Genomic DNA, 25,866 nt, shown 5'->3' on the forward strand with positions numbered 1-25,866 from the left:
AAAACTAATAAAAAAGTTTATGTTAGTTTTTAGTTGTGAATAAATAAAACATTTAAAATATATTTATATTTTTTTTATTCATCTTCAATTTTATTGATCAATAAAATAGATTATAAAACTTCATATAATAATGGTTAGTGTGAAAAAAGATTATAGTACACAATTAGAAAGTATTAAACCAAATTGTAAAAGTGTAAAAGAAGAAAGACCTAAAATGTAAAAACAAAAATATATGGGGACACATGTCATCAAATCTCCATACCACTTGTCATAAGAAGAGAAAAAACTAACTTTATATATATAGATTTCTAGTTCCGAGCATCATTTTTATTGGATGAATTCATGTAGATAATAGATCATTTATCATTGTTCCACCATCTTTGCCCAAAAAAAAAATCATTGGTCTACCATAAGTTAGTTAAAAGGAATTATGTAAATGCCACGAAGTTTGTGATTATATAATATATAAAAGTACCACATATGTGTTTTAATTCAACTACCTTCCAAAGATAGTTTTACAAAGTGATAATTATTAATTACTGCTTACTCATATCTCCTTGCACACGCTGCATGTATGCATGTAAATTCATATCACATCATTTGTATTCATGGTCTCTCGCAGCCTTCTGTTCTCTTCCCACTATATAAACACCACCCATCGACCAACCTTCTTCTCTAACTCCTGGCTAAAATGGTTTCTCAAATCACTTAATTAAACTCGTTTTCGTAGTTTCCTTCTTCTACACCACCATCATCTTTGTCTTTAGTTACAATCGAAATATGGTGTCTGCACAATCGAACCTTATTCGAAATATTGTGGCAATAATAGGTTAATATTTCTTATTATTCACATCTACATTTTTTTTAAACAAATTTCTTTTTTAATATAGTGTGTTCTTTTCACTTCATATGATCAAATTTCAGGGAATGGCATCGCTCTATGTTTGTTCTTATCGCCAACGTAAGTTTTCTTTGTATTATTTAAATAAATTGTCTGAAACAATGAAACTACATGCACGGAGGGAGATTCGTATCCATTTATATAACTGATTTTCTTAATGAAAAGAAATTTGTTTCGTCTTATTCAAGATATGGTTTCTCTTGAAAGATCTGAGTTTCTTTTTGCTTTCATCACTTTGAACTTTTATCTTGTGTAATCACAGTAATAATTAAGTTGATACTTTTCTCACAATACAATGTTTTTGTTAATAATTTAATAAAAATTAAGAAAGACTACTTATTAGATTTCCTTCAAAACGATATAAACACGTTGTAAGGTAACATTGTAGAATAAACTATTGTTGCTCTTTAAAAAACTGTAGAATAAGAAAAAATTGTTGCAAAACGTAAATAAGAGTTTAAAAAAATTATTAGCTTTAATTAAAATACTTTATGTTTCATTTTCATTCAGGCCAACATTCATACAGATTGTGAAAAAGAAGTCAACAGAAGAATATTCACCAGTACCGTATTTGGCGACTCTCATAAACTGCCTCGTTTGGGTTCTGTATGGGCTCCCTATGGTACATCCGCACAACACACCGGTCCTTACAATCAACTGCACAGGGATCATAATCGAAGTTGTGTTCATTACCATTTTTTTCGTTTACTGCGGCCGTCAAAAACAGCGTTTGGTAATAGCCGCTGTTTTAGCGGGTGAAACCGTTTTCGTGGCTGTTCTCACAGTGTTGGTCTTCACTCTACAACACACTACAAAAGAACGTTCGTTGAGCGTTGGAATCATTTGTTGCGTTTTCAACGTGATGATGTATGCTTCTCCATTATCTGTCATGGTATGTTTTGAGGATTAAAGTTATTGTTTTCTTGTTAATTATTTCCCCATTTTTATGGTTCTATCTTTAGTGGTGCATTAATGGTATTGTATATTTTATAGAAATATATTTTGGCTAAGTACATAAAACTTGCAACTAAATTTTTGATTTTGTTGGAAAAATAATTACATGAAAATATGAAGAAAATGGTAATAAAAACAAAAAGCGTGGAGTTCATGCCGTTTTGGCTGTCGCTAGCTGCGTTTCTAAACGCAGGCGTTTGGACGGTTTATGCACTCATACAATTCGATCCATTCATCGCTGTGAGTTTTTTCATTAACTCTTTGTTCATCAAACTTTCATGATTTACCTATTTAACATGTTGACAAAAAAAAACTAGATTTAACATTTATGTGTGCATCTATATTTCGTAACTAGATTTACCTACATAACTAGATTTAATTATGCAAAAAAATCTATATAGCCGAATGAAAGTTGTATAATTGTTTGTTTTTTGTGCCAACAATTGTTGATATTTTGTGATACTAGATTTAATCTATATACTAGATTTGACTATGATAAAGTAAAATAAATGAAAAGTTGTATGTTGATTTTTTAATAGAGAAAACGAGTGTTTTATCATTGTTTTTCATAATAACATTATTTTTTATCTTTTTCAGATACCAAATGGAATTGGGTGTGTATTTGGACTGGCCCAATTAATATTGTACGCTGCTTACTATAAATAATGGCGGAAAGAAATATCAAGTGCGTTCGTTCGTATTCTATTCAGAAACCCACAAATTTCAATCAACGGCTTAGCGGCGTTTGATTTGATCTTCTCACACTATTTACCGTCCGATTATCAGCCTTTTCATTTAAGTGAAAACTTCGTCACACTTTTTGCAATCTTCGTTTATGAATTCCAGTGTCTGTTATTTTAGGAGCAATGTACTCTTTTCAAAGTACTGGGTGTTATGTTATAAGTTATAAGATTATGTGCGCTCAAATAATAATCTATCACCTTGACACCTTCATCATTCATAATATGCTGCCTAGGGTTTTAGGGACTTCAGGTGAACTTTAAGAATTACAAAGAATTAAAACAAAAATTTCTATATTCTTAAAAATGTATCATATGAAATGTAAGGAGTAAAGGCTTCGGTTCAAACCTAAGTGATTCATCACCTTCCATCTCCAAGTTATAAGTAGTCTAATTCATAAGAAACTAACTCATCCCACCAAATTCGCAGTGTGCTATGTGTCTATTGCATGAAAGTTGTCGTGGAAAAAAATCTGTAAGTTTCCTCGTTTTATTACTCAATTTCTCAAGACAATTAGTTAACTGATTATGAAGCTAAATATAAAATAAAGCAAGAATAAAGATATAGCAAATTAGAGCGAGTCTTTAGCATGTCCTACGAGTGCGCTTGGCCTTAATAACCAACAAATCTCTTCTACAAATTCCAAATTTTCAACAACACAAAAACAAACTTTACAAACAGTTTTTAGAAGAAACTTCTTTGAGAGATACAAGTCACTTATAAAGAAAGACATTATATAAACTCTTTCTCAGAAAAGAGAGACGCCATATATATAGAGAAATAATTTATTTAAAAAGGGAAATGGCGGGACCTGACCAAGCAGCGAAGCAGTCAAGTGAAGTTTTGTGCCAGCGACGATCGTTAGGGATATGTCCTGTGAGAGCAGCAGCGGTTGGATTTGTGATAATTGGTGGACTTGGCTACATGGTTTTGTACAGTAAAAAGAAGCCAGAAGCTTCAGCAGGTGACGTTGCTAAAGTTATATCAGGTGTTGCTGGTACTCCTGAGAATACTCATCCTCGCAATTAACCATTTTGTTATATTTTTTGTCCCTCGATACACTGAATAAATGCAAAATCAAGATTCATATTCTGAAAACTAAATTTCAAGAACGTTATCAACAATAAAAGATTCACCCTTTCTCAACAACTTCAGCATCAGTTTCAATACAAAAGTTCCTATAAAGCCCCGACCCTCCATGGCTAATGGACCACCCACGTCTGCTCTCTCCGCTACAAGAAAACACATGCTTAACGAGGAAGTTTAACGAGAAAAAACAATCCTCATAAATTTACGACGATTTTACGAGAAACTTACGTGGAAAACTAATGTCATCATTATTTCCTCGTAAAGTAACGACAAAAGCGTTTCGTCGTAAAGTGGATGTAATTTGACGAGTATTTTACGAGGAAATACTATTTCCTCGTAAATACGACGTAAACTTTGCGTGTTATTTACGAGGAAATCATTTACGTATATTTAGCGAGGAAATTTTGAATCCACCAACTTTGTAGGTGTTACACGTTTTTTTTTCACCTAATTAATTTTCATCGTAAATTCATAGGAAAATTACAACTACCAGATTCGAAATTTCCTATAAATATGGATGTTTGACAATCATTTTAAACACACCAACAACAAAAAACGTGAAAGAAAAAAAATGGCTGGCTCCGGGACTATTTACGAGTTGCGGAAGTGGATGTATATGCATAGAGATGCTAACGGGAGAGTGACGAAAGAATACCTTGCGGGTCTGGAGACGTTTATGCATCAAGCAGATTCAACACCGCTCGCCCAAGAAAGTGGTAAGATGTTTTGTCCTTGTCGGAAATGCAACAATTCGAAACTGGCAAACCGTGAAAATGTTTGGAAGCATTTAATAAATAGAGGTTTCACGCCAAATTACTATATATGGTTTCAACATGGAGAAGGTTTTAATTATGATCAGAACGAAGCTAGTAGTAGTAATAGCAATTTTCAGGAAAAAGAACTGGTTGATCATCATTTGCATAATGAACATAGTTACCTTCAGGAGGAGATGGTAGATTTTGATAGGGTTCATGATATGGTAGCTGATGCATTCGTAGCTCATGATGAAGATGAAAAACCTAATATAGATGCAAAAAAGTTTTACGAAATGTTAAACGCGGCGAATCAACCACTTTACAGTGGTTGTTGAGAAGGTATCTCTAAATTGTCGTTAGCTGCTAGAATGATGAATATTAAAACTGATCACAATCTACCTGAAAGTTGCATGAACGAATGGGTGGACTTGTTTAAAGAGTATTTGCCGGAAGACAATGTGTCTGCTGATTCTTATTATGAGATTCAGAAACTGGTTTATAGTCTTGGGTTACCTTCGGAGATGATAGATGTTTGCATCGACAACTGCATGATCTATTGGGGAGATGATGAGAAGCTAGAAGAATGTCGATTCTGTAAGAAGCCACGATTCAAGCCGCAAGGATGGGGACGTAATAGGGTACCGTACCAAAGGATGTGGTACCTACCAATTACAGACAGATTGAAAAGATTGTATCAATCAGAGCAGACTGCTGGAAAGATGAGATGGCATGCCGAGCATACTCAGACAGATGGTGAGATGACTCATCCATCAGATGCAAGAGCCTGGAAACATTTCAACAAAGTACATCCAGATTTCGCTAACAATAGCCGGAATGTGTATCTCGGACTATGCACAGATGGATTTAGTCCGTTCGGAATGCAGGGAGACAATATTAATTGTGGCTAGTCTTTCTTACACCATACAACCTGCCACCGGAGATGTGCATGCAACGAGAGTTGCTATTCTTGACCATATTAATACCTGGTCCGAACCATCCAAAAAGGTCCCTGGATGTTTTCCTACAACCACTGATAAAAGAGTTGAAGGATTTGTGGTCAACAGGGGTGAGGACGTATGACTGTTCAACAAAGACGAATTTTACGATGCGAGCGATGCTTTTGTGGACCATAAGTGATTTTCCTGCCTATGGGATGTTGTCTGGATGGACTACACATGGGAGATTAGCTTGTCCATATTGTAATGAAACGACAGATGCGTTTCAACTGAATAATGGTAGGAAGACAAGTTGGTTTGATTGTCACCGTCGATTTCTTCCCAATGGCCATCCTTACCGAAGAAACAAGAATTTGTTTAGGCACAAAAGGGTTGTGAGAGACACTCCTCCTCCATATCTAACTGGAGAACAAATTGAAGCGCAAATCGACTACTACGGAGCTAACGAAACAGTTCGTTGGGGTGGTAATTGGCATGTCCCTCGTAATATGCCTGATTCTTACGGTGTTCATCACAACTGGCATAAGAAGAGTATATTTTGGGAGTTGCCATATTGGAAGGATCTTCTTTTGCGCCACAACCTCGATGTGATGCATATAGAGAATAATTTCTTTGAGAACATCATGAATACAATATTGAATGTCCCAGGGAAGACAAAAGACAACATAAAATCGAGGTTGGACTTGCCGGATATTTGCTCAAGAAGCGAGTTACATATTAAAAGCAATGGACAAGTTCCCATTCCGATATTCAGATTATCTTCAAAAAAAAGGTCTGTGTTGTTCAATTGGGTGGCATCAGAAGTGAAGTTCCCCGATGGGTATGTTTCGAATCTCTCTAGATGTGTTGAAAAGGGTCAAAAGTTCTCCGAGATGAAGAGTCATGATTGTCATGTCTTTATGCAACGACTACTGCCCTTTGCATTTGCGGAGCTACTTCCAACAAACGTACATGAAGCACTTGCAGGTACGTAGTGTATTATATCACAATAATTTTATAACGGTCTAATTTGCAAAATAATATATGATTAACAATGTGTTTAATTTTTTTTGGAATATAAAAGGCATTGGAGCATTTTTCAGGGATCTGAGCACACGCACTCTTAAAGAAGAAGTTGTGGAACAGCTTCAGGAGAACATTCCCATCTTATTGTGCAACTTGGAGAAGATATTTCCTCCCGGATTTTTTGACGTCATAGAGCATCTAGCTGTCCACCTCCCATATGAGGCATTACTTCGTGGACCTGTACATTACGGATGGATGTATCAGTATGAGCGAGCCATAAAATATTTGAAGGGAAAAGCAAAGAACCTCGCCAAAGTTGAAGGTTTTATAATTGCTGGAAGTTTGACGGAAGAAGTTTCTCACTTCACATCGTACTACTTTGCGTCAAAAGTACGTACCCGGAGAAGAGCTCCAAGAAGATATGATCATGGTGGTGTTGCGCCAACATATGCAGTTGCTGGTGTTCCAGACATCTTTAGCCAGATTGGGCGACTCGGTGGGAAGTCTAAAGAGGTTTGGTGGTCGAGTGAACAAGACGCTCATAGTACACACACCTATATTCTACTCAATTGCGAGGATCCATTGATGCGTTATTTTGAAAGGTAACATATATTGACACTTCGAAACACATATAAGTATAATTAATTATATAATTGCGAGAGATTCATTCCTATAAAATGTGATTTTACAGAGCCTATTTGTTTCTCAAGTCGAAGAAACATTTCCTTGTATATCCACAAGTGACGTAGACAAAAAGAAAGATCAACACTTCATTAAGTGGTTGCGGAATCAGGTATTAACTCAAACTCTTTTTTCATACATGATCTGTATTTCATTAACATTCTCTTTATTTTTGCAGGTTGATTATGACAACGACGATGCAAATTATCCTAAGTGGTTTCACGAAGTAATTCAATCTCCACTTGTAAAGGTCACCACATCACAGATGTATTTCACACGAGACTATACTTTTCATACATATGAGTATGGTAAACAGCGGGCGACCAGTAACTATGGAATATGTGTGAAAGGGGAAATAGATTTCTACGGGATCTTGACGGAGATTATTAAAGTCGAATTTTCAGGGATACTGAAGCTGAAATGCGTCCTCTTAAAATGTGAATGGTTCGACCCTGTCGTCAACAAAGGTGTTCGGTCTAACAAATTCGGTGTTGTTGATGTCAACGGTGGACGAAGGTACAACAAATTCGAGCCTTTCATCTTAGCTTCACAAGCAGACCAAGTTAGTTTCCATCCATACCCTCGGATGAGAGATTCAGGTATAAATTGGTTAGCAGTGATCAAAGTTACACCTCGAGGACGAATCATCAGTGGAGAAGAACCACCATTGCAAGAAGAACAGATAAATGAAGTCGAGGAACCTGAACAAGAAATTGATGACATCCTTCTCATTGATCCGCATAATCATGAGTACGAAGATCTTACCGATGATGCCACAGACAAAGCTGTTGAAGACGAGTTTAATGAAAATGATGATGTTTCTAGTGATGACGAGAATGTCGATGTATCCGATTGATGTATTTGATTTTGTGCAGTGTGTTTTATGAATAAGATGTGGAAGTTTGTTTTATGAATAAGGTAATGTGGGGTTTGTTTTATGAATAAGGTAAAGTGGGAGTTTGTTTTATGAATAAGCAAATGTGGGAATTGTAGTTTGGAATGGAAATAAAGATGGGGTTTGGAATATATGAAGTAGAAAATAAGGAATATGGGGTTTAAGATTTGGGGTTTGGGGTTTCGGATTTGGGGTTTGGGGTTTCGGATTTGGGGTTTGGGGTTTGGGGTTTGGGGTTTCGGATTTGGGGTTTGGGGTTTGGGGTTTGGGGTTTAGGGTTTCGGATTTTAGGGATTTAAACATATTACTTGATAATTCCACGTAAGCAGAAATCGTCATAAACACCACGTAAAAGGATTTAAACAAAACACTCGTTAATTCCACGTAAGCAGAAATCGTCGTAAACACCACGTAAAAGGATTTAAACAAAACACTCGTTAATTCCACGTAAGCAGAAATCGTCTTAAACACCACGTACATAGAAATCGTCGTAAACACCACGTAAGCAGAAATCATCGTAAATACCTCGTATTGTAAAAACTAGAAAAAAAGGAAAAGGATAAAAATACCAGATTAACATGTGGCAAGACTTCCAGCAATTATAATACGTAAGTCTCGCCCACATGAATTCTAGTATCTTCTCCTTTTCTTTTTTTTCAAATATTTATAATTTGAATAGGATTTTGCTGAGGAATGTGATTTGAGATAGGGTGTGATTTGGGACTTTTTGTGTGGTTTGAGAATGAGAGTTGTGGGTATATTTACAGGAAAGCAAGGCTCGTTAATTCCACGTAAGCAAAATTGTCGTTAATACCTCGTATATAAAAACACGGGCCTTTGTGATTCCTCGCAATTTCCTCGTATAGAAAAACACGGGCCTTTATAACTGCTCGCTATTTCGTCGTAAACTTACGAGGAATTTGCGACGATATGTAATTATATATACCCCCGAGCGCTCACTCTTTCTTTCCTCTCTACTTCCTCTCCACTTCCTCTCCATTTCATAGCAATGGTAAGCCTCTCAGATTCCTTTCTAATTTGGTTAGTTTAGGATAGATTAGATAGTTAGTATAGGGAATTTAGATAGGTTTACAGATTTTATATTATTTAGTGTTGATTAGGTGGATAATGTTGGGAAATATACTGTTGATGTTAATTTTAAAAATTTAATTTTTTCCAAGGTTCGAAAAGGTAGTCGTTTAGACCCGGCCTCTTCTTTAGCTCCCGGTTCTTCGGGTCAGGAGACTGTCCCCGAGACTCAGTACACTCAGAGAGTCTCTGGGTCTACTTCTTCTAGTGCACCATCGGCTCCTCATGTGCCTTCCCCGATGGCTCATCCGACGATGCCTCCTCCTGTGCCTCCTCCGATGACACCTCCGATGGCTGCCGATATTCATCCCGATTTGATGGTGCCTCCGAGTGCTCCTTACACGCAGTACACTGTAGTGGACATTCTCCATCTGCCAGGCAGAGAAGGTTTACCAGTCATCGACCCCGACCGACCGGACGAAACTGTGTGGTATGTTGCATTAATTTTTTTTTATTCGTTTAAAATTCTTTTATAACATTAAAAAACCATTTATATTTTAAATTTGTATTTTCCAGGTGGGGGGTTGACGGATGTCTTGCATCGGACGTAACCGACACGATCAAAGGTTACTTCTCCATGGCACATCCGAACTGGAGTAAGATGCCTCACTACGTCAGAAAGACGTGGTTCAAAATTTACGTTGTAAGTTTCTATTAATTAATTATATATACTTTAATTTTTTCATGATTTATATATATACTTTCTAAAAATTAAAACTAATTGTTGATTTATTTTTTCCAACAGCAAAAATATAATTGGGCCTTGGGGATCACTGAGAGGGTAAGGAAGAAGTTTAACGCGAAGGCGAAAGTTCGCTTGTTGGACACGGTCTCCAACTGGAAGGGTGACAAGATCGTGAAGGGGTATGAGCATGGCAAACCCGCTGAGCTCACCACGGATGTGTGGGATGGTCTCATCCGTTATTAGCGTCTTCCTGATTCCATTAGAATCGCCCAGGCTTGCTCTAACTCCCGTAACACGGTCGATGAGCAAGGAAACGGGCCGATGCTTCATACTACGGGCCAAAAACCCCATGCTGGTGTCCGTTTGGAAATAGTAATTAAATATTTTATTAAATAAATTTTTTAATATATATATTTTTATTCTAACTTTCTAAAAAATTTTTTAGGCTAAGGAGACGGGACATCTCTCGTCTCTTATGGAACTTTACGAGAGGATCCACAAGAACAAGGCGGGCGTATTTGTAGATGGGAAGTCCGAGCAAATCTACAACGACGTGGTTGCTCGGGTTGAAGACCGCCAGACCCAGCTGACCCAGCAGTCTACCGACGGATTACCCGTCACCTTATCCACACTTGAAGTGGATAAGATTTACGAGGAGGTAAATTTTCAAAAATTTTAATTTTTTTTTATTCATTTAATATAACTTTAAATTTTTACTAACAATATTTATTTTTTGTTTTTAAGGTTGTCCCTAAAAAAAAAAGACGGACGTTGGGGATTGGTTCCGTCAACGATGTTGCGAGAGCGACATCGTCTTATTAAGTCACTGAGCTGCGTAACGAGTTGGCCGCGACAAAATCTCGTATGGGTGGAGTCGAGGGCTTCTTGGACGTTATAGCGGCCACAAATCCGGAATGGGAGTCCATGTTGAGGAACATGCGACAACAACATTCCATTCGAGGCGAGTCATCCGGCATACATAACGAGGCGGATGTTGCGAGGAGGAGTGATGAATTCTACCAAGCGATGAACGACCCTTAGTTCTTTTTTTTCCGGTTTGTTGTATTATAAATTCAAAATTTATTTGTATATAAAATATTTTCGTATTGATTTATTTTTATTTTAAATTATAATTTTATTAATAAATTAAATAATTTTAATTATTTTTTTAATTATATTTTGAAATTGTGTAAAATAATAAAAACGAAGTAAATTCGTAGCTAATGTACGACCTATTTACGTGGAAACTTTACGAGGAAATGACGAGAAATAATAAACGAGTATTTTACGAGAAAACATTTACGAGGAAATGACGAGGAAAGGAAAACAAGTATTTTACGAGGAAATACTTTTGTGGTAGTTACGTGTATTTTGCGAGGAAACACTTTCAAGGTATTTACGTGTAGGTTATGAGGAACTCGTTTCGAGGTATTTACGTGGAAACACAGCGACCTCCTTACGTGGAATATTTACGTGGTCTTTACGACGAAATGATGTACTTCGTCTTTACGACGAAATATTTTCCTCGCTAAGTTACGACGAATTGGCGAGGAAATATGTGTTACGACGGATGAGTAACGAGCAAACATGTTTCCTCGCTAATTCGTCGTAAAGCCTCTTTTACGACGAACTCAAGAGGAAAACCGCCCTCGTTAAGATTAGGTTTTCTTGTAGTGCTCGGTCCGTGGGCTCCATCCCGTCTGACGGATGGTGCGTTAATTTTTCCAAAGTTTGAAAGTCATGTTTACTGATCCTAAAATCACCACATAGCCTTTCCTATTGCTTTGGCCTCATTCACACGGTATCACGAATCACTTCCCGATAGATCATCCATCATTCCACTACTCCAACTTAATCATGCTTAACTTTGAACATAGATAACCAAATCAATTCTCTTAAGTTTTTTTATATATCATAACTCGAGATGTTACAGTTCCACCTTTCCAAGACTTCACCAGTAGCTTTGCTCATAGTCACTAACACTACCCTCTATAACTTCCCAGCTTCAAGCCATTCTTTAACATCACAACAATATCAGTCTATATAAACGTCTCGGAAGACTCATATACAAGAACAAAGATTAATCCATTTTTATCGGAAATCTGAGAAGTAAGATATAAGATGGATTTGACAGATTCATTTAAGCTACATACAATCGGAAAGGCCCAAAAAGTGAAATTGAAATTGAAATCGATTCATATTCTCACCTGTTCGCAGCTGAACCTGTAAGAAGAAGCAGAATTTGACTAATCATCAATAAAAAAATGAGTAAGAGAAGTCTTGAATACATACAGAAGATCTTACTGACGATAGTTTTAGTGAATAGAGATGAACAGAAATTGGAAGATCTTCTTCAAGCAAACATGGCGAAAAAATTCGTACTAAAGAGAAAGAAGATGACAAGAATATTTTTGTTAGCCTTTATCCCAAAGGGAAATGTGTCAATACATACAATTGATCTAATCTGCTAACCAGAACAAACCAGATTATTCTAATTGTGATTAACTAAACCATGTACAACATCTCTATATATATAAATATGTTGGTATCTCTCTTGCTTTGCCATGTGGAAAGTTGTTCGCTGCAGAGGCGACACGTGTCCGTCACAACATTATTTGGACTTCAGACTTATAAATTTTGGGCCTTATACAACTCTAATTTTTCAAGTCCGGTAACCCACAAAGTCCACCTCTAAACTAGCAGCTATAATCAATTATATATAGATAGATAACAAAAAAAAATCCACGTCATCGTAAACTACTTTACCACTTAAATTATTTGTCGTCTCTGTAGGCTCTATTATTTATGACTCTAAACTTTGATTTGGGTCTATACAATAATATTATTCTTACTATAGTCAACTAGCAAATGAAAATAGATTTGATTCATCCGCCAATTTATTTTTCTAAGTTAATATATGATCAATAATTGTATCCCAATTTTAATTTATAAATAAATAGAATGACGAGAGGTTTGAGATCAAACATTAAAATTGATGTGCCGTTAACCAGCACTACAAAACTCTGCACACATGAAATTAGCCATGTGTTTACCTGTAACTGAAGAATCGAACCTTATCAAATAAAAAACAAAATCAAAATTAAATCAAATTTCATAAATCAGGTATATTTCTATATATAATGTATTCTATATTTTTCTGAAACTAAAATATCAAAAACAAACGAGAACCGAACCAAAATTAATAAGTATCTCAATTTGAAATATAATTTACAAATCTAAAATATTAAATAAACTTAGTTTTACAGTAACAAATATTATAAACTTATTATTTATAAACTGAACTATCCAAAATGAATTATATGAATACCATTTCCCTAAATTATTTAAAATTATATAAACTACCTGATAATTTATCCAAAAAACTTAAATCACCTGCTTTTTTTCTGGCAGAAAACAATTTATCAATAAAATTTACTCAAATTAACCAAAATAATCTGAAACGCCCGTAACCGAAAGAGACCCGATTTTGTTTTTGATATTAGCTGGTTCCCCACTTTGTTGTCCAAACTGAACCAAAAAAACAAAATATCTGAACGAGAATTGAATCAAATTTTATAAATAACCGAACATATCTTATATCTGTAGAATTAAAAAATAAAATAAAATAAACCAAAAAAATTCCAAAAAAAAAATAATTATAAAAAAGTTTGAATTTTAAAAAAGTATAATTCGAAAACATAAAAAAAATATGTTTTTTATTTAAATAATTATTTGTTATATATATATCAAGAACAAAGATATAAGAGTCTTTTGCCACTTATTGAAAATATATTTTTAAAAATGCCCCTTTAGTGATTGTAAAGATCAATAATAGTACCATGAATGTAGTAAACATGAAATTTCACCTATTATTTATTTAAAGTTAATATTTTCTTTTATTATGTCAAATTGAACTAAGAATAATAAGAAGATATATATATATTATCATATTATTCTGAATTTTTTTTTGCTAATTTTGTATTCTCTGAAAAAATAGAATAATGAAGGATGTTGTCATTTTAATTCCAAACCAAAAATGTTTATTAAAAATAAGGGCACTCGCACCGGTTGAAATTCATCAGTCTCTAACAAATTTAAAAATATTAAAAGCTGAAAAAAAAGAAAGAGAAACGATAAAAAAAAGAGAGCAAGAGTGGTACCTGTGGGAAGAGTTTTCATACATTTCTAAAGAATCGGTGAATACATGTGGTATCATTTTACAAGTTTTTTTATTTTAATTTTTAAAATTATTAATAACTAAATTATGTACAAAAATAATAATAAAAATATTAGTGAGGTACTCTACTTGCTATTTTACCACTAATGATGTCCTAACAATGTGATCTCAGAATTCAAATCATTATTGTTTTTTATAATATAGTTTTCAATCCACCATGATTTTTAAATGCTTCATAAAATTAATATAAATTTATATAAAACAGTTTTTATTATTAACTTCCCGTCCGTAGGGCGGACCGATCCTAGTATATCTATAAACCAATACATCCCCGAGCATATATGTTAATGTTCCTTTTTGCTAAGAGTATCTCCAAACAAAACTCTATAACTTCAAATACAGAGTTTTTTGCTTTCCAAAAAGAAACTTCAAAACTTCAAATTTAGAGTTTTAACTAAGGTGTAAAGCTTCATATTTGGAGTTTCACTATTCAAAACTCCAAATTTGAAGTTTCATCTTTAATTAATTATACCTCACATTTATGATTTTTAAGTATTTTCACATTTATCGTTTTATTCTGTAAAACTTTTGTATATCATAAATATTTCAAATTTATTTTAATAAATTCAAATTTGACACATAAAATCAAATAATTTTTTTAAAATAAGATTTATAATATTTAAAACTAGAATTAGACAACAAGAATATTACAAAAGAAAATTAATAAAAAAAACATTTAAAAAAGATACACGAAGACATAATTATTACACAAATTTAAATATTACAACAACACTAATAGTCTAGTAAATTTTCTTCGGAACTTCTAAAATATTGTCCAAACAAATTTTGTATAACCGAATATGGAGCATTACTGAAATAATTTTATGGAATAATGTGTCATTTTGCTTGTATTTTAATACGTAATTATGTATTTCTATTTATAATTTTTTATTTTAGTATAATATTTTATTAATTAATATTATTAATTAATATTATTGTAATATTTATATATATGTGCTAGTTATTTATAAATTTTTTATTGATTTATATTAATTATGAAAAATATAAGGACCGTATTATAAATTACAAATAAATTTGAAGTTAAATTTGAAGTTTCACTTTTGGAAAAAAACACCTTGAAACTTTAAATATAGAGCTTTGCAAACTCTAAAATAGAGAGTTTTTTTGGAGATACTCTAAATAGATGCCGAAAGGGAGCATGGTATAGAGGCTTATTAGGATATCTGCGAGCTGATTCTCCGAACGAATGTGAAAAAGTCTTGATCATGCCTAACTTCACTCGGTCACACACAATGTGGCAGTTACGTTCGACGTGTTTTGTCCGTTTTTGAAAGACATAGTTATTGACGATGAGTATGGCAGCAGTGTTGTCGCAATACAAAGGAGCAGGGTCCTTAGTTTCAGTCCAGAGATCCTGAAGCAAAATTCGAAATCATATAATTTCTCGGACTGCTTAAGACATCGCTCGATATTCAGATTCTGCCCAAGAACTCAATACCGTGTCTTGCTTATTTGATTTCCACAAGATCAAAGCAGTGCCAACAAACATACAATAGCCAGACACACTGCATCCAATGTCAGGATAAGATTCCCAATCCGCATCGACAAAAGCAAACAGCTTCAAATTAGAAGAAGCAGGATAGAAAAGGCTATGACCTATCGTGCCTTTCAAGTAATGCAATATCTTGTAAGCTGCTTGAAGGTGAGGGGCTCGTGGATGAGGCAAACTGACAAAGTTTGTGGACAGCAAACATGATGATAGGACTCTGCGTTTTCCAGTAATTCACCATCCTCTTTATTTATTTAATACTAAAATTCATTTATTTAATTAACTTTTAAAATAATTAACTCATATGTTATTTTAAGTTAATCATTTTCAATTAAGTAGGCTTCTAAATCTTATATATTCTAAAATTATATTTAAATGTATTAAAGTTCAAATCTTATATATTAAAACAGAAGTCACAACCTTGATTAATGTGTGATTTTAAAAAATGGATCTAATAGACATATTCCTAAAAAGTCATATTACACTTAATCTCTAATCTTTATCATTTAAATTTTGGGTCTACCAGAAAATTTTATTGGCTATCAATAATTGGATTTAAACAATAGATGATCCACTGAATTTATAGATAGTATAAATTAAATAGATATAATTTAATGTTGTAATGCTATACCTCCATATGTTAATTATTTAAATATTTGTCGATGTTAAATTTTAAAATTATGAAGATTTTTTTTAAATAACAAAAATCATATTATCTAACAATGATTAATCTTTAGTATCTTAAACCAATCAAAATAAATTTTAAAATATATAGTTTACTTTAAAAATTAAACAAAAGCTAAATGTTTAATTATTTACTCGATAATATAAATCTCTGAAGCGAAAAGTTTAATTTTTAAAAAACTTTCTAAATTTGTGAAATGTTACAATAGTTTTGAATATGACAATAAAATAATATTTTACTAATCTTTATACATATAGTTACGATTTTAATAATGAAATAATAATCCAAAAATATATATATTGAAGAAGATAAAAGTACATGTGAAAGTTTGAAACAATCTATTCAATGAAGTAAACTTATTATGTTTTAAAAATTTATAGACACATATATATTATAATATATACCAATTTAGAATTGAAAACAAAATGTTTATATAAAAATAAATGAAAACAAAAATCTGCGCGGTTGCGCGGGTCGAGATCTAGCGTAAATGTTAAGAAGTTTTCTAAACCTTAAATACTAAACATAATAACCTTTGATTTAACACTGTCAGATATGTACACATTTAATATATACATCTAAACACTTGAACGTAAATTTAATATTTTTAATAGAAAGACTACAAATACTAAATCTTACCATAACTATAAAATAGGACTACAAATACTAAATCACACATGTATCATCAAACCATAGTGTAAAACATGAATTGTACAATCAATATTATTTCATATTTTATTTACAAACTTTCAAATTATTCATATTTAAATTAGTTATATCAATTTTAAATCAAATTAGTTATGATAATTTTTAAAGTTTAATTATAAAACCAAATTATGGATGTAAATTCTACTATGTAGATTTCATCATTACTTTCAAAATTCTCAAAACTATAATGGTTAAAAATTTGTTTAGTTTTTTTTTGCTCATATACGTGATCATCGTAACTCACTATCATTTCAAGTTATTATTGAATTTGATTTAGGAAAAGATATGTATTTGCATTAAAATATAAAAATATGGGTTCTTTTAGGAAATTGTTTAGGCATATTTTTTGTGACAAAAAACTATGTTTACTTTATTTTAGGCATTTTTTTCTTTAAAAAATCGGTTAAATTACTTTATCGTATTAAATAGACTGGTTTCTACTTTTAATGGATGGACGTTACAAATTAATAAAATATATATATGTTTAATTTTTCTTATGGATGCACATTCATCCATTATTAACTCTAGCTTATCCAAGGCAATTCATATTATAAATAATAGTAAGCCATTATATAAAAATACTAAAAGACACGTGACTAAAAGAATAATTATATAAAAGCAATTCATGTTACCAGATATAATTAAGAATATACCACAATATAAAAGTACAAATATATATGCTTAAATATTTTATGGATGCACTTCATCCATTATTAACTCTAGCTTATCCGTGGCAATTCATGTTCCAAATAATAGTAAGCCATTATATAAAAATAGTAAAAGACACGTGAAAACTTAATTATATAAAAGCAATTCATGTTACCATATATAATAATAGACCACTATATAAACAAAACACTAAATACACGTGATTAAATTTATTATATAAAGATAATTCATGTTGCCAGCCAAAGTTAAGAAAATAAAACCAAAAATGAAGTTTTTGAATTACTGTCAATGTTGACATAAATTAGGGTTAGTAAAACTTAAACGAAAAATTTGAAAGATATGAATTTCAGAACTTAAATTATATATGTTTACTTTAAAGGGGTAAAAATATTTTAATTAATTTAATTTTTTTATTATTATTTTATAAATGGGTTAAGTTGTTTTTGTCGCTTTTTGTCCATAAGTTAATTTATCTTTTTAAATGAACTTTTTTTTTCTTTTCTTTTTTTTTTTAAATTTTATTTACATTTTTAAGAGATTCAAATTTATTAATTATTTTAGGTGCATATGGCAAAAAATTTAAATATGTATTTTAAAAGGTAGAATTATGTATTGACTCCAGCTTGCCCCTGATAATTGATGTTACCAAACGGGAATCAAACCATCATAAGCCAATATATAAAATACTATAAGACAAGTGGTTAAAACATACTCCCTCTGTTTCATATTAAGTGTTATTTTAATTCATTTTTCTTGTTTCACAAAGAGTATCATTCTATAATATCAATGCAATTTATACAATCTTTCAGTTCAAAATTAATTGCAAAATGCATTGATTTTATAAATAAATTGATCTATCTAAAATGCTATTGGTTAGTGAAAACATAAATGTATTTTAATAAGTTTCTTGTGTGAAAAATGTCTAAGTGACACTCTTCGTGAAACGGAGGGAGTACTATATTACTCAATTCATAATAAGCCAAACGGGAACCAAACCACAATAAGTCACTACAAATTTTATAAAAGTATTAAAAGACGCGTAATTCAGGGCAAATGCGTGGACATGATGATGTTTAACATCTTTTTTTTTTTATGTTTAACATCTATATGTTATCTATATATATATATACATGCGAATAGGTATCTACTACCAAGTACCTTCTACATACCTACAGTAATATTCTCTTTAATGGCTAGTCTACTGCAGATGGGTTTACCTCTTATTTACAGGAATACTCTTGTGAAGAGCATCCAACGTCCTCGGTCTTTCACTTGCACCATAGTAGCCAAAACAACAAGGGCCGATGAGTCTCCAGTTGTGCTTCGTCGTTCCGCAAACTATCAGCCTTCTCTTTGGGACCATCATCACCTCCTCTCGGTCGAGAATAAATATTCGGTACGTTAGTATATTCCCCATAAATAAAATATAAATATAGAACGATGTCGTATAATTGGGTTCCTGAATTTTGTTCATTTACAATGTCCACTGGTTTCAGAAAGATGAAAGTGTGCATGATAGAGATTTGTTGAAAGAAAATGTGAGGACGATGCTCAATGACGAGAGGACCACTCATCTCGAGCAATTGGAGCTCATTGACGATCTGCAAAAACTAGGCGTTTCTTACCATTTTGAACGGGAAATAGACAATATTTTGACATTTACTTATCACAAAGATAGAAGAAACTTCATGGAGTATGACATGGAATACGATCTACATGCTACTGCACTCGAATTCCGACTGCTCAGACAACATGGTTTCAATGTTCCAGAAGGTAAATCATCACTTGTATAATGTTAAACCCTCTCTTTAGTAAATTTTTTCCTTTCCATCCTTTTTATAGCATGTTTTAGATTTTTAATCAGAAAAAAAAATATTTAAAAATTATTTTGTTTAATTTTTCTTACTATTTGAAGTCTCTAATATATTTTATTAAACTGTTTTTAGTTAGATGCTAAACGATGTTTTCCATGTAGATCAGAGAATAAGAAATATAAATATGAGTAAATTTTAATCTTTGTTTCTTTAACCAAAATATCCGTTCAACAATAGATTTGGTATCTAATGAAATTGTTTACTCAGATGTATTTGATGTTTTCATGGAAAACTGTGGAAAGTTTGACAGCCATGATATAAATGGCCTCTTATCTCTGTACGAGGCGTCATATCTTTCAACAAAATCGGACACTAAACTGCAAAAAAACATTAGAGTTTTTGCAACACAACAACTCAGAAACTTTGTTGATACTCATGGTAGTAAAGATTTGTCATCCTGTGATGTGGAGATGGTGGTCCAAGCGTTAGATATGCCATACCATTGGCGAATGGGAAGGCTAGCCACGAGATGGTACATAGATATGTATGGAAAGAAACATAACAAGAACCCTATGTTACTTGAATTCTCCAAGCTCGATTTCAGTATCGTACAAGCTGTTTATCAAGAAGAACTCAAATACGTTTCCAGGTATATAGTAACTACTAATCATATATCAATTTACATATGCTACATCTATTTAAATAAAATCAATACATAAGCCATACATTTATCTATGAGTTCTAAGATTAAAAACTCATAAACTTTAACTTGGTATTCCAGTAAATTCAAATAACTGAATTTAATTCTTTATGTTCCTCTTGCTATACATGTGTTGTGAAGCTGGTGGAGGGAGACAGGTTTAGCTAATCAACTTCACTTTTCAAGAGATAGAATAGTGGAGAATTATTTTTGGACTACTGGACAAATCCAAGAGCCTCAATTTGGGAAGGTTAGAGCATCATTAACCCTTAGAACCAAAATGGGGGTCTTAATAATTGTTTAGTAATTAATGTTAGTTAAGACCCCTTAGTTAAGATCTTCCTAATTTGTTAGCTCCAATGGTAAGTTCTTAATTCGGGGTTCTTAAAAAAAATTATTAATTTTTTTTTTATAAAAGATAAATTTTATTTATTAAATAAAACATATTAAAAGATAACACATCAAACATAGTTATTCAAATTAAAAAAAAACAAAGATTAATAAAATAAACGAGAATAATTAGAAATAAACATTTCGAACTCAGTTGTTGTCTTCATCACGTCCAAATTTACGCCATAAATGTTCAACTAAATCAGCTTTGAGTTGTTGATGCATTTGTCTATCACGAATTGTAGTTCGAACACCCATTATATTGGCGATATTTGTTGGCATATCTGTAGAAAAATTGAGATCGACATATGAACTTCCGGTGTCTTCTCCTTGTTGGAACTCTGAAACATCAAATTGAGTATATCCATCTCGTTCGTTTTCTACTATCATATTATGGAGTATGATACATGCTCTCATAATCTTTCCAATTTTTGCTTTATCCCAAAAAAGTGCAGAGTTTTTAACAATGGCAAAGTGAGCTTGCAAGACTCCAAAAGCCCGCTCGACATCTTTTCTGACGGCTTCTTGATGTTGCGCAAATAAAACCGCTTTCGGCCCTTGTGGCATTGGAATAGATTGGATAAAAGTTGTCCATTTCGGATAAATATCGTCGGTGAGATAGTAAGCCAAATGATACTCTCTTCCATTGACAAAGAAAGTGACTTGCGGAGCTTGACCTTTTATTATGTCATCAAAAACAGGTGAGCGATCAAGAACATTGATATCATTTAAGGTACCTGGAGGTCCAAAAAATGCATGTCATATCCATAGATCATACGAAGCAACCGCCTCCAGAACGATTGTGGGTTTTCCCGAACCACGTGAATATTGCCCTTTCCAAGCGGTGGGACAATTCTTCCACTCCCAATGCATACAATCGATGCTTCCTATCATCCCGGGAAATCCACGAACCTCACCAATATCAAGTAGACGTTGAAGATCAGCCGGTGTTGGTCTTCTTAGGTACTCCTCGCCGAATAAATATATTATTCATTCCACAAAATGTTCCACACATGACCGAGTAGTAGTTTCACCGAGTCGGAGGTATTCGTCAACAGCATCAGCCGCAGAACCATATGCCAAGACCCGAATAGCTGCGGTACACTTTTGAAGTGGAGAGAGACTAAGCCTTCTGAGAGCATATCTCTTTTGTTGAAAGAATTCAACTTCATTGGAGAGTCGATCAACAATATGCATGAACAATGGCTTGTTCATTCTAAATCGTCGTCGGAAAAGATTTTCAGGATATGTTGGTGTATCACTGAAATAATCATTCCATAAACGTACATTGCCTTCTTCTCGGTTTCGTTCGATATAAATTCGTTTTTTTTCTTTTTTTCTTCTTGATTACCATAAGTAATGGCAAAATTCTCGAAAGCTTGATCAAAAAATTGATCAAAAGCGTCATCAAATGCGTCATCAAGTGTGTTTTCAGAAGAAGAGGCCATGAGATGAGCCTTGTTTAGAAAAGGAAATATAGAAAATGAGAAGGGGTGATAGAAATTTTTTTGAGAACGAGAGAAGAATATGAGAAGGTGATAATAGATGTTGCCCGTTCTTTATATAGAATTTGAGAACACAAAGTTATGAAAAAATAACATTACAATATTTCAATACAAGACAAGACTAAAATAAACCCGTGAGTTTCAATACAAGACAATACAAGACAACACAAAGTTTTCCACTCCCACTCCCGTGACTAAATTATACGACAAGAGTATGCAAGGACTGTTGCATACGACAAGGTTTCCACTCCCACTCCCGTGACTGATGCATACAAGTTGTGTAGGGATCATGAGAGAAAGTGACAAGCCCGTGAGTTGCAAGGAAGTGACAACACCTGCAAGATAGGAGACACAATTAATTAGCATCAGATTTATTTGAACAATCAACACCTCAACCATAACAATTTATTTCACACGACAATGAAATTGAAAGAGACAGGACAGGTTGTACCTCAAAGGCAATTGTAGTCCTCTTCATTGAAGAATCTTGTTCCTGTATCTTGATCAGCTCCCTTGATTCATCCATCCTACTACACAAACACATACACAGTTAATGAGCAACAGGCGACAAAGATACACACGACAAGGCATCAGATCATTGGCTATAGAAACAGTGAGAGAACGTAAGTACAGAGCAAGGCAACACACGACATTATATACAATCACAAGGCATCACATTTGTCTTAAACATCATATACAAACACAAGGCATCACAGAGCAAGGCAACATACGACAGTATATACAACCACAAGAGAACAACACCACTAACTCAAGAGAACAACACCATTAACACCAGTATATACAACCACAAGGTCACAGAGAACTCTTGCCTTAAACGTACACAGCCTTAAACAATCATGACATTTTTCATCTCTAGCCTTAACATAAAACGATCACAAACAAGGATAGAGAGAACGCAACAAAAGGTTGAGAAAACTTTTGACCCGAACAAGAACGATTCAACACTTCTTAGAGACAGGGACCACCACAACAGAACATGCAACACAACAAACAATCTAAGCCATCCATGAATTGAACGATTCAAACTTGAAAAAAAAATAACTTAGCTTTAGATGATTCTTCATCGATCAGAGCCGCCGAGCGAGAGAAAGAGACGAAGTGATTCGTCGTCGAGGAGAGACGCCGACTGAGATCACGCCGTTTTACCCCCTCGAGGAAAGACGCCGACTGAGATCACGCCGTTTTACCTCCTCCATGAGAGCCACGGAGAGAGAGAGAGAGACCGAGTGATTCTTCGTCAATCAAATCAACGGAGAGAGACGCGAAGAGAGACAGCCGGAGTGTTGGATCGTCAAGGAGATGAACCGAGGTGAAGTGATGAATCGTGGAGGATCAATCGATGGAGCGGTGGAGAGATCAATCGTCGAGAAATCAAGGGATCCTTTCTTTCGTCGGACTCCAGAGAGAGAAAGGAGAGACCAAACTCTCTATTGCTCTAACACGTGTCTGCTAAGACGCGCTTCTCCAACTCTCTAATTAAGAGCCGACGCTTCAGTTAATTCTGATTTCTTTTTCTTTAATTACAAATTATGCCAAAAACCTTTATTAAGAACCACCGTTAATGGTGGTCTTAGACGAATAATGACCAAAGTAAATGCACTTCTTACAACTATCGATGACATCTACGATATCTATGGCACTCTTGAAGAACTTCAACTCTTCACTGCCGCCTTTGAAAAGTAAAGACTCCCACACTTCTATTTCCACATCAATTATTTTGGTTATATTATATATTACGATAACATATGATACTGATTAAATTTTCTCTGTATAAATATGTTGCAGTTGGGATGTGAATCGTCTTGATGACCTCCCCGAGTACATGAGGCTGTGTTTTCTTGTTGTTTACAATGAAGTAAATAACATTGGATGTGATATCCTCAGAAATAAAGATATCAACGTCATTCCTTTCCTCAAAAAGTCTGTAAGTATATACCAATTATCTTTGTTTTGGATATTTTGTTGAAACAGTTTATCACTTTAAGAAGACAATTTAGGAAGATATTTTCGAAAGTATATTTTCTGTAGAAAAACTTTATTTTAATGGGTACCTAGTTTCAGATGGTTGATATATATATCTACGTACTTGTATTTTCTTATTATTAGGTTATATCATTTTTTCATATATTTTCGATTTGTTCTGTGAAACAAAGAAACCATTCTCACAAAATAATCATATTTCAAAATCCTTGAAAATCTTGTAAATACTGTAAAATAATACTCCTATTTTAATTAGATTATATTTTAGTGGGCAGATGTATGCAAGGCATATTTAGTAGAAGCAATGTGGTACAAAGGAGGGTACAAACCAAATTTGGAAGAATACATGCAAAATGCTTGGATTTCAATCTCGTCCCCAACAATATTTGTTCACTTCTACTGTGTATTCTCCGAGCAACTCTCTGTTCAAGTCTTGGAGACTTTGTCCGAACACCGACAAAACATCGCCAGATGCTCTTCCTTTGTGTTCCGTCTAGCCAATGACCTTGTAACCTCGCCGGTAAATCAATTTCATCCACGTTTATAAAATTTTAGCTCAACTTGTAAAATTATTAGTCGAAGCTTGTCAGCAATTGTAACCGCTTTTCCCGTTTACACCAAACCACTTTTTTATTATAGCCATCGGTTTATATCTAGGTAAACTTATTAGTCGAAGCTTGACCTTTAAAAAAAAAAAAAAAAAAATTATTAGTCGAAGCTTGCCACCAATAGAAATTTTACCGCTTTGTAAAAACTTACCTTAACACTATGATTACAATTTCCACAACCTGTATTCTAAGAATTGCATTTAAAAATTATTATAAAATTGAACTCTATATTGTACGTAGTTGTGAAATATATTTATATATGGTTGTCTTATATGTTATGAATATATGTATGTTCGTAGTTGTGAAATATATAACTTATGTATGGTTGTCTTATATTTTATGAATATATGTATATATAGGATGAAATGGCGAGAGGAGATGTCCTCAAATCGATCCAATGTTACATGAACGAGACCGGAGTTTCAGAAGAGAAAGCACGCATGCACGTGCAGAAGATGATCAACGACATGTGGGATGAAATGAATTATGAGAAAATAGAAAATCACTCTTCGCTGATCCCTCAAGATTTTGCGGAAACAGTAATAAATTTGGCACGTATGTCGCAATGCATGTATCAATACGGAGATGGCCAGTCCAGAGAAATCCAAAGTCATTGATCGTGTCATGTCCTTACTCTTTAGTCCCATTCCTCTGGAGTAACTTGTATACTATGTATGTTTTTAAATAAATTGTTGGTCTTATTAGACTTTGGTCTTTGGACTTAGTCATAAAAGATGGAATAAGCTCCGAGAATGTAGGAGCCTGGAATGTTTTAGTAGCTACTTTGAATGTTTCTATGTTTGCTGCAAGTCCTCCGAATATGTAAGAGGCAGTTGCTTTTGTACATAATCGGCTGTAAGGGCCACTCAAGTAATAAAAACGAATTAGTTTTTACTTTTTACTACTCTCATCATTCAACTTTTAGTGTTAAGATTTCGATTCAATTCACGTTTCACTTCAATCCGTTTAGAACTTGATATGTGTTAGGATTGCACTATCCTAGCAAGTAACAGAAACCAAGAACACACATGATATGTTTACCCAGACTTTATTTCCTACTGTCTGGAGAGAGAACTAAATTATCATGCTTGTACAGTTGTACTATTGATCGATGCAGGGGCGGCTCTTGGTGGAGGAGCAAAAGCACAGGGTACCATTTTTTTGACAGAAAATTTCTTTATATTTGGGGTCCATTTTTGGGAAAAAAAGGCTCTCAAAATATTATGGCAATGCATAATTTGGTCCATCATGCACAGTGTCCATCACATATTTGAGCCGGGCCTGGATC

General features: G+C 33.5%; 2 protein-coding genes and 2 long non-coding RNA genes across 9 annotated transcripts; 2 read left to right on the top strand and 2 right to left on the bottom strand.

Annotated features, from left to right (window-relative positions):
* The first annotated feature begins 665 nt into the window (after positions 1 to 665).
* LOC106386557 (bidirectional sugar transporter SWEET7-like) lies at positions 666 to 2,803 on the top strand. The gene is made up of 5 exons (XM_013826399.3): positions 666 to 829; positions 925 to 961; positions 1,412 to 1,793; positions 1,976 to 2,095; positions 2,453 to 2,803. The coding sequence occupies exons 1-5, from the start codon at positions 781 to 783 to the stop codon at positions 2,519 to 2,521; spliced, it is 657 nt and encodes a 218-aa protein (XP_013681853.2). The 5' UTR covers positions 666 to 780; the 3' UTR covers positions 2,522 to 2,803.
* Positions 2,804 to 3,223: 420 nt separating this feature from the next.
* Positions 3,224 to 15,965, bottom strand: LOC125583644. Its single transcript, XR_007320690.1, has 2 exons — positions 11,959 to 15,965; positions 3,224 to 3,828 (listed from the first exon to the last, which is right to left on the bottom strand). It is a non-coding gene; the product is annotated as an uncharacterized LOC125583644 (long non-coding RNA).
* A 2,098-nt stretch (positions 15,966 to 18,063) lies between these two features.
* LOC106385578 (tricyclene synthase, chloroplastic) lies at positions 18,064 to 25,477 on the top strand. Of its 6 annotated transcripts, XR_007320691.1 has the most exons (7): positions 18,085 to 18,956; positions 19,057 to 19,333; positions 19,642 to 20,023; positions 20,216 to 20,324; positions 23,776 to 23,914; positions 24,239 to 24,490; positions 24,938 to 25,477. XR_007320691.1 is itself a non-coding variant. In XM_048750949.1 (5 exons), the coding sequence occupies exons 1-5, from the start codon at positions 18,624 to 18,626 to the stop codon at positions 21,005 to 21,007; spliced, it is 1,014 nt and encodes a 337-aa protein (XP_048606906.1). In that variant the 5' UTR covers positions 18,064 to 18,623; the 3' UTR covers positions 21,008 to 21,232. The 6 variants fall into 6 exon arrangements, 5 of the variants coding, with proteins under 5 accessions (XP_048606906.1, XP_048606907.1, XP_048606904.1 ...); XM_048750949.1 differs by lacking the exons at positions 23,776 to 23,914; positions 24,239 to 24,490; positions 24,938 to 25,477 and adding an exon at positions 20,915 to 21,232 and having other exon boundaries at positions 18,064 to 18,956; positions 19,822 to 20,023; XM_048750950.1 differs by lacking the exons at positions 23,776 to 23,914; positions 24,239 to 24,490; positions 24,938 to 25,477 and adding an exon at positions 20,920 to 21,232 and having other exon boundaries at positions 18,069 to 18,956; positions 19,822 to 20,023.
* Positions 21,998 to 22,818, bottom strand: LOC125583645. The gene is made up of 2 exons (XR_007320692.1): positions 22,421 to 22,818; positions 21,998 to 22,304 (listed from the first exon to the last, which is right to left on the bottom strand). It is a non-coding gene; the product is annotated as an uncharacterized LOC125583645 (long non-coding RNA).
* Positions 25,478 to 25,866: the final 389 nt, after the last annotated feature.

Source organism: Brassica napus, chromosome C3 (assembly GCF_020379485.1).
Source record: "Brassica napus cultivar Da-Ae chromosome C3, Da-Ae, whole genome shotgun sequence".
Lineage (NCBI taxonomy): Eukaryota > Viridiplantae > Streptophyta > Magnoliopsida > Brassicales > Brassicaceae > Brassica > Brassica napus.

Coding starts and splice junctions, on each gene's coding strand:
- LOC106386557 (XM_013826399.3), top strand. CDS start 781: ATGGTGTCTGCACAATCGAACCTTATTCGAAATATTGTGGCAATAATA. Junction 830..924: donor AAATATTGTGGCAATAATAG/GTTAATATTTCT, acceptor ATCAAATTTCAG/GGAATGGCATCGCTCTATGT. Junction 2,096..2,452: donor AATTCGATCCATTCATCGCT/GTGAGTTTTTTC, acceptor TATCTTTTTCAG/ATACCAAATGGAATTGGGTG.
- LOC106385578 (XM_048750947.1), top strand. CDS start 18,624: ATGATGATGTTTAACATCTTTTTTTTTTTATGTTTAACATCTATATGT. Junction 20,024..20,215: donor GAACTCAAATACGTTTCCAG/GTATATAGTAAC, acceptor TGTGTTGTGAAG/CTGGTGGAGGGAGACAGGTT. Junction 20,325..20,914: donor AAGAGCCTCAATTTGGGAAG/GTTAGAGCATCA, acceptor ATCCCAAAAAAG/TGCAGAGTTTTTAACAATGG.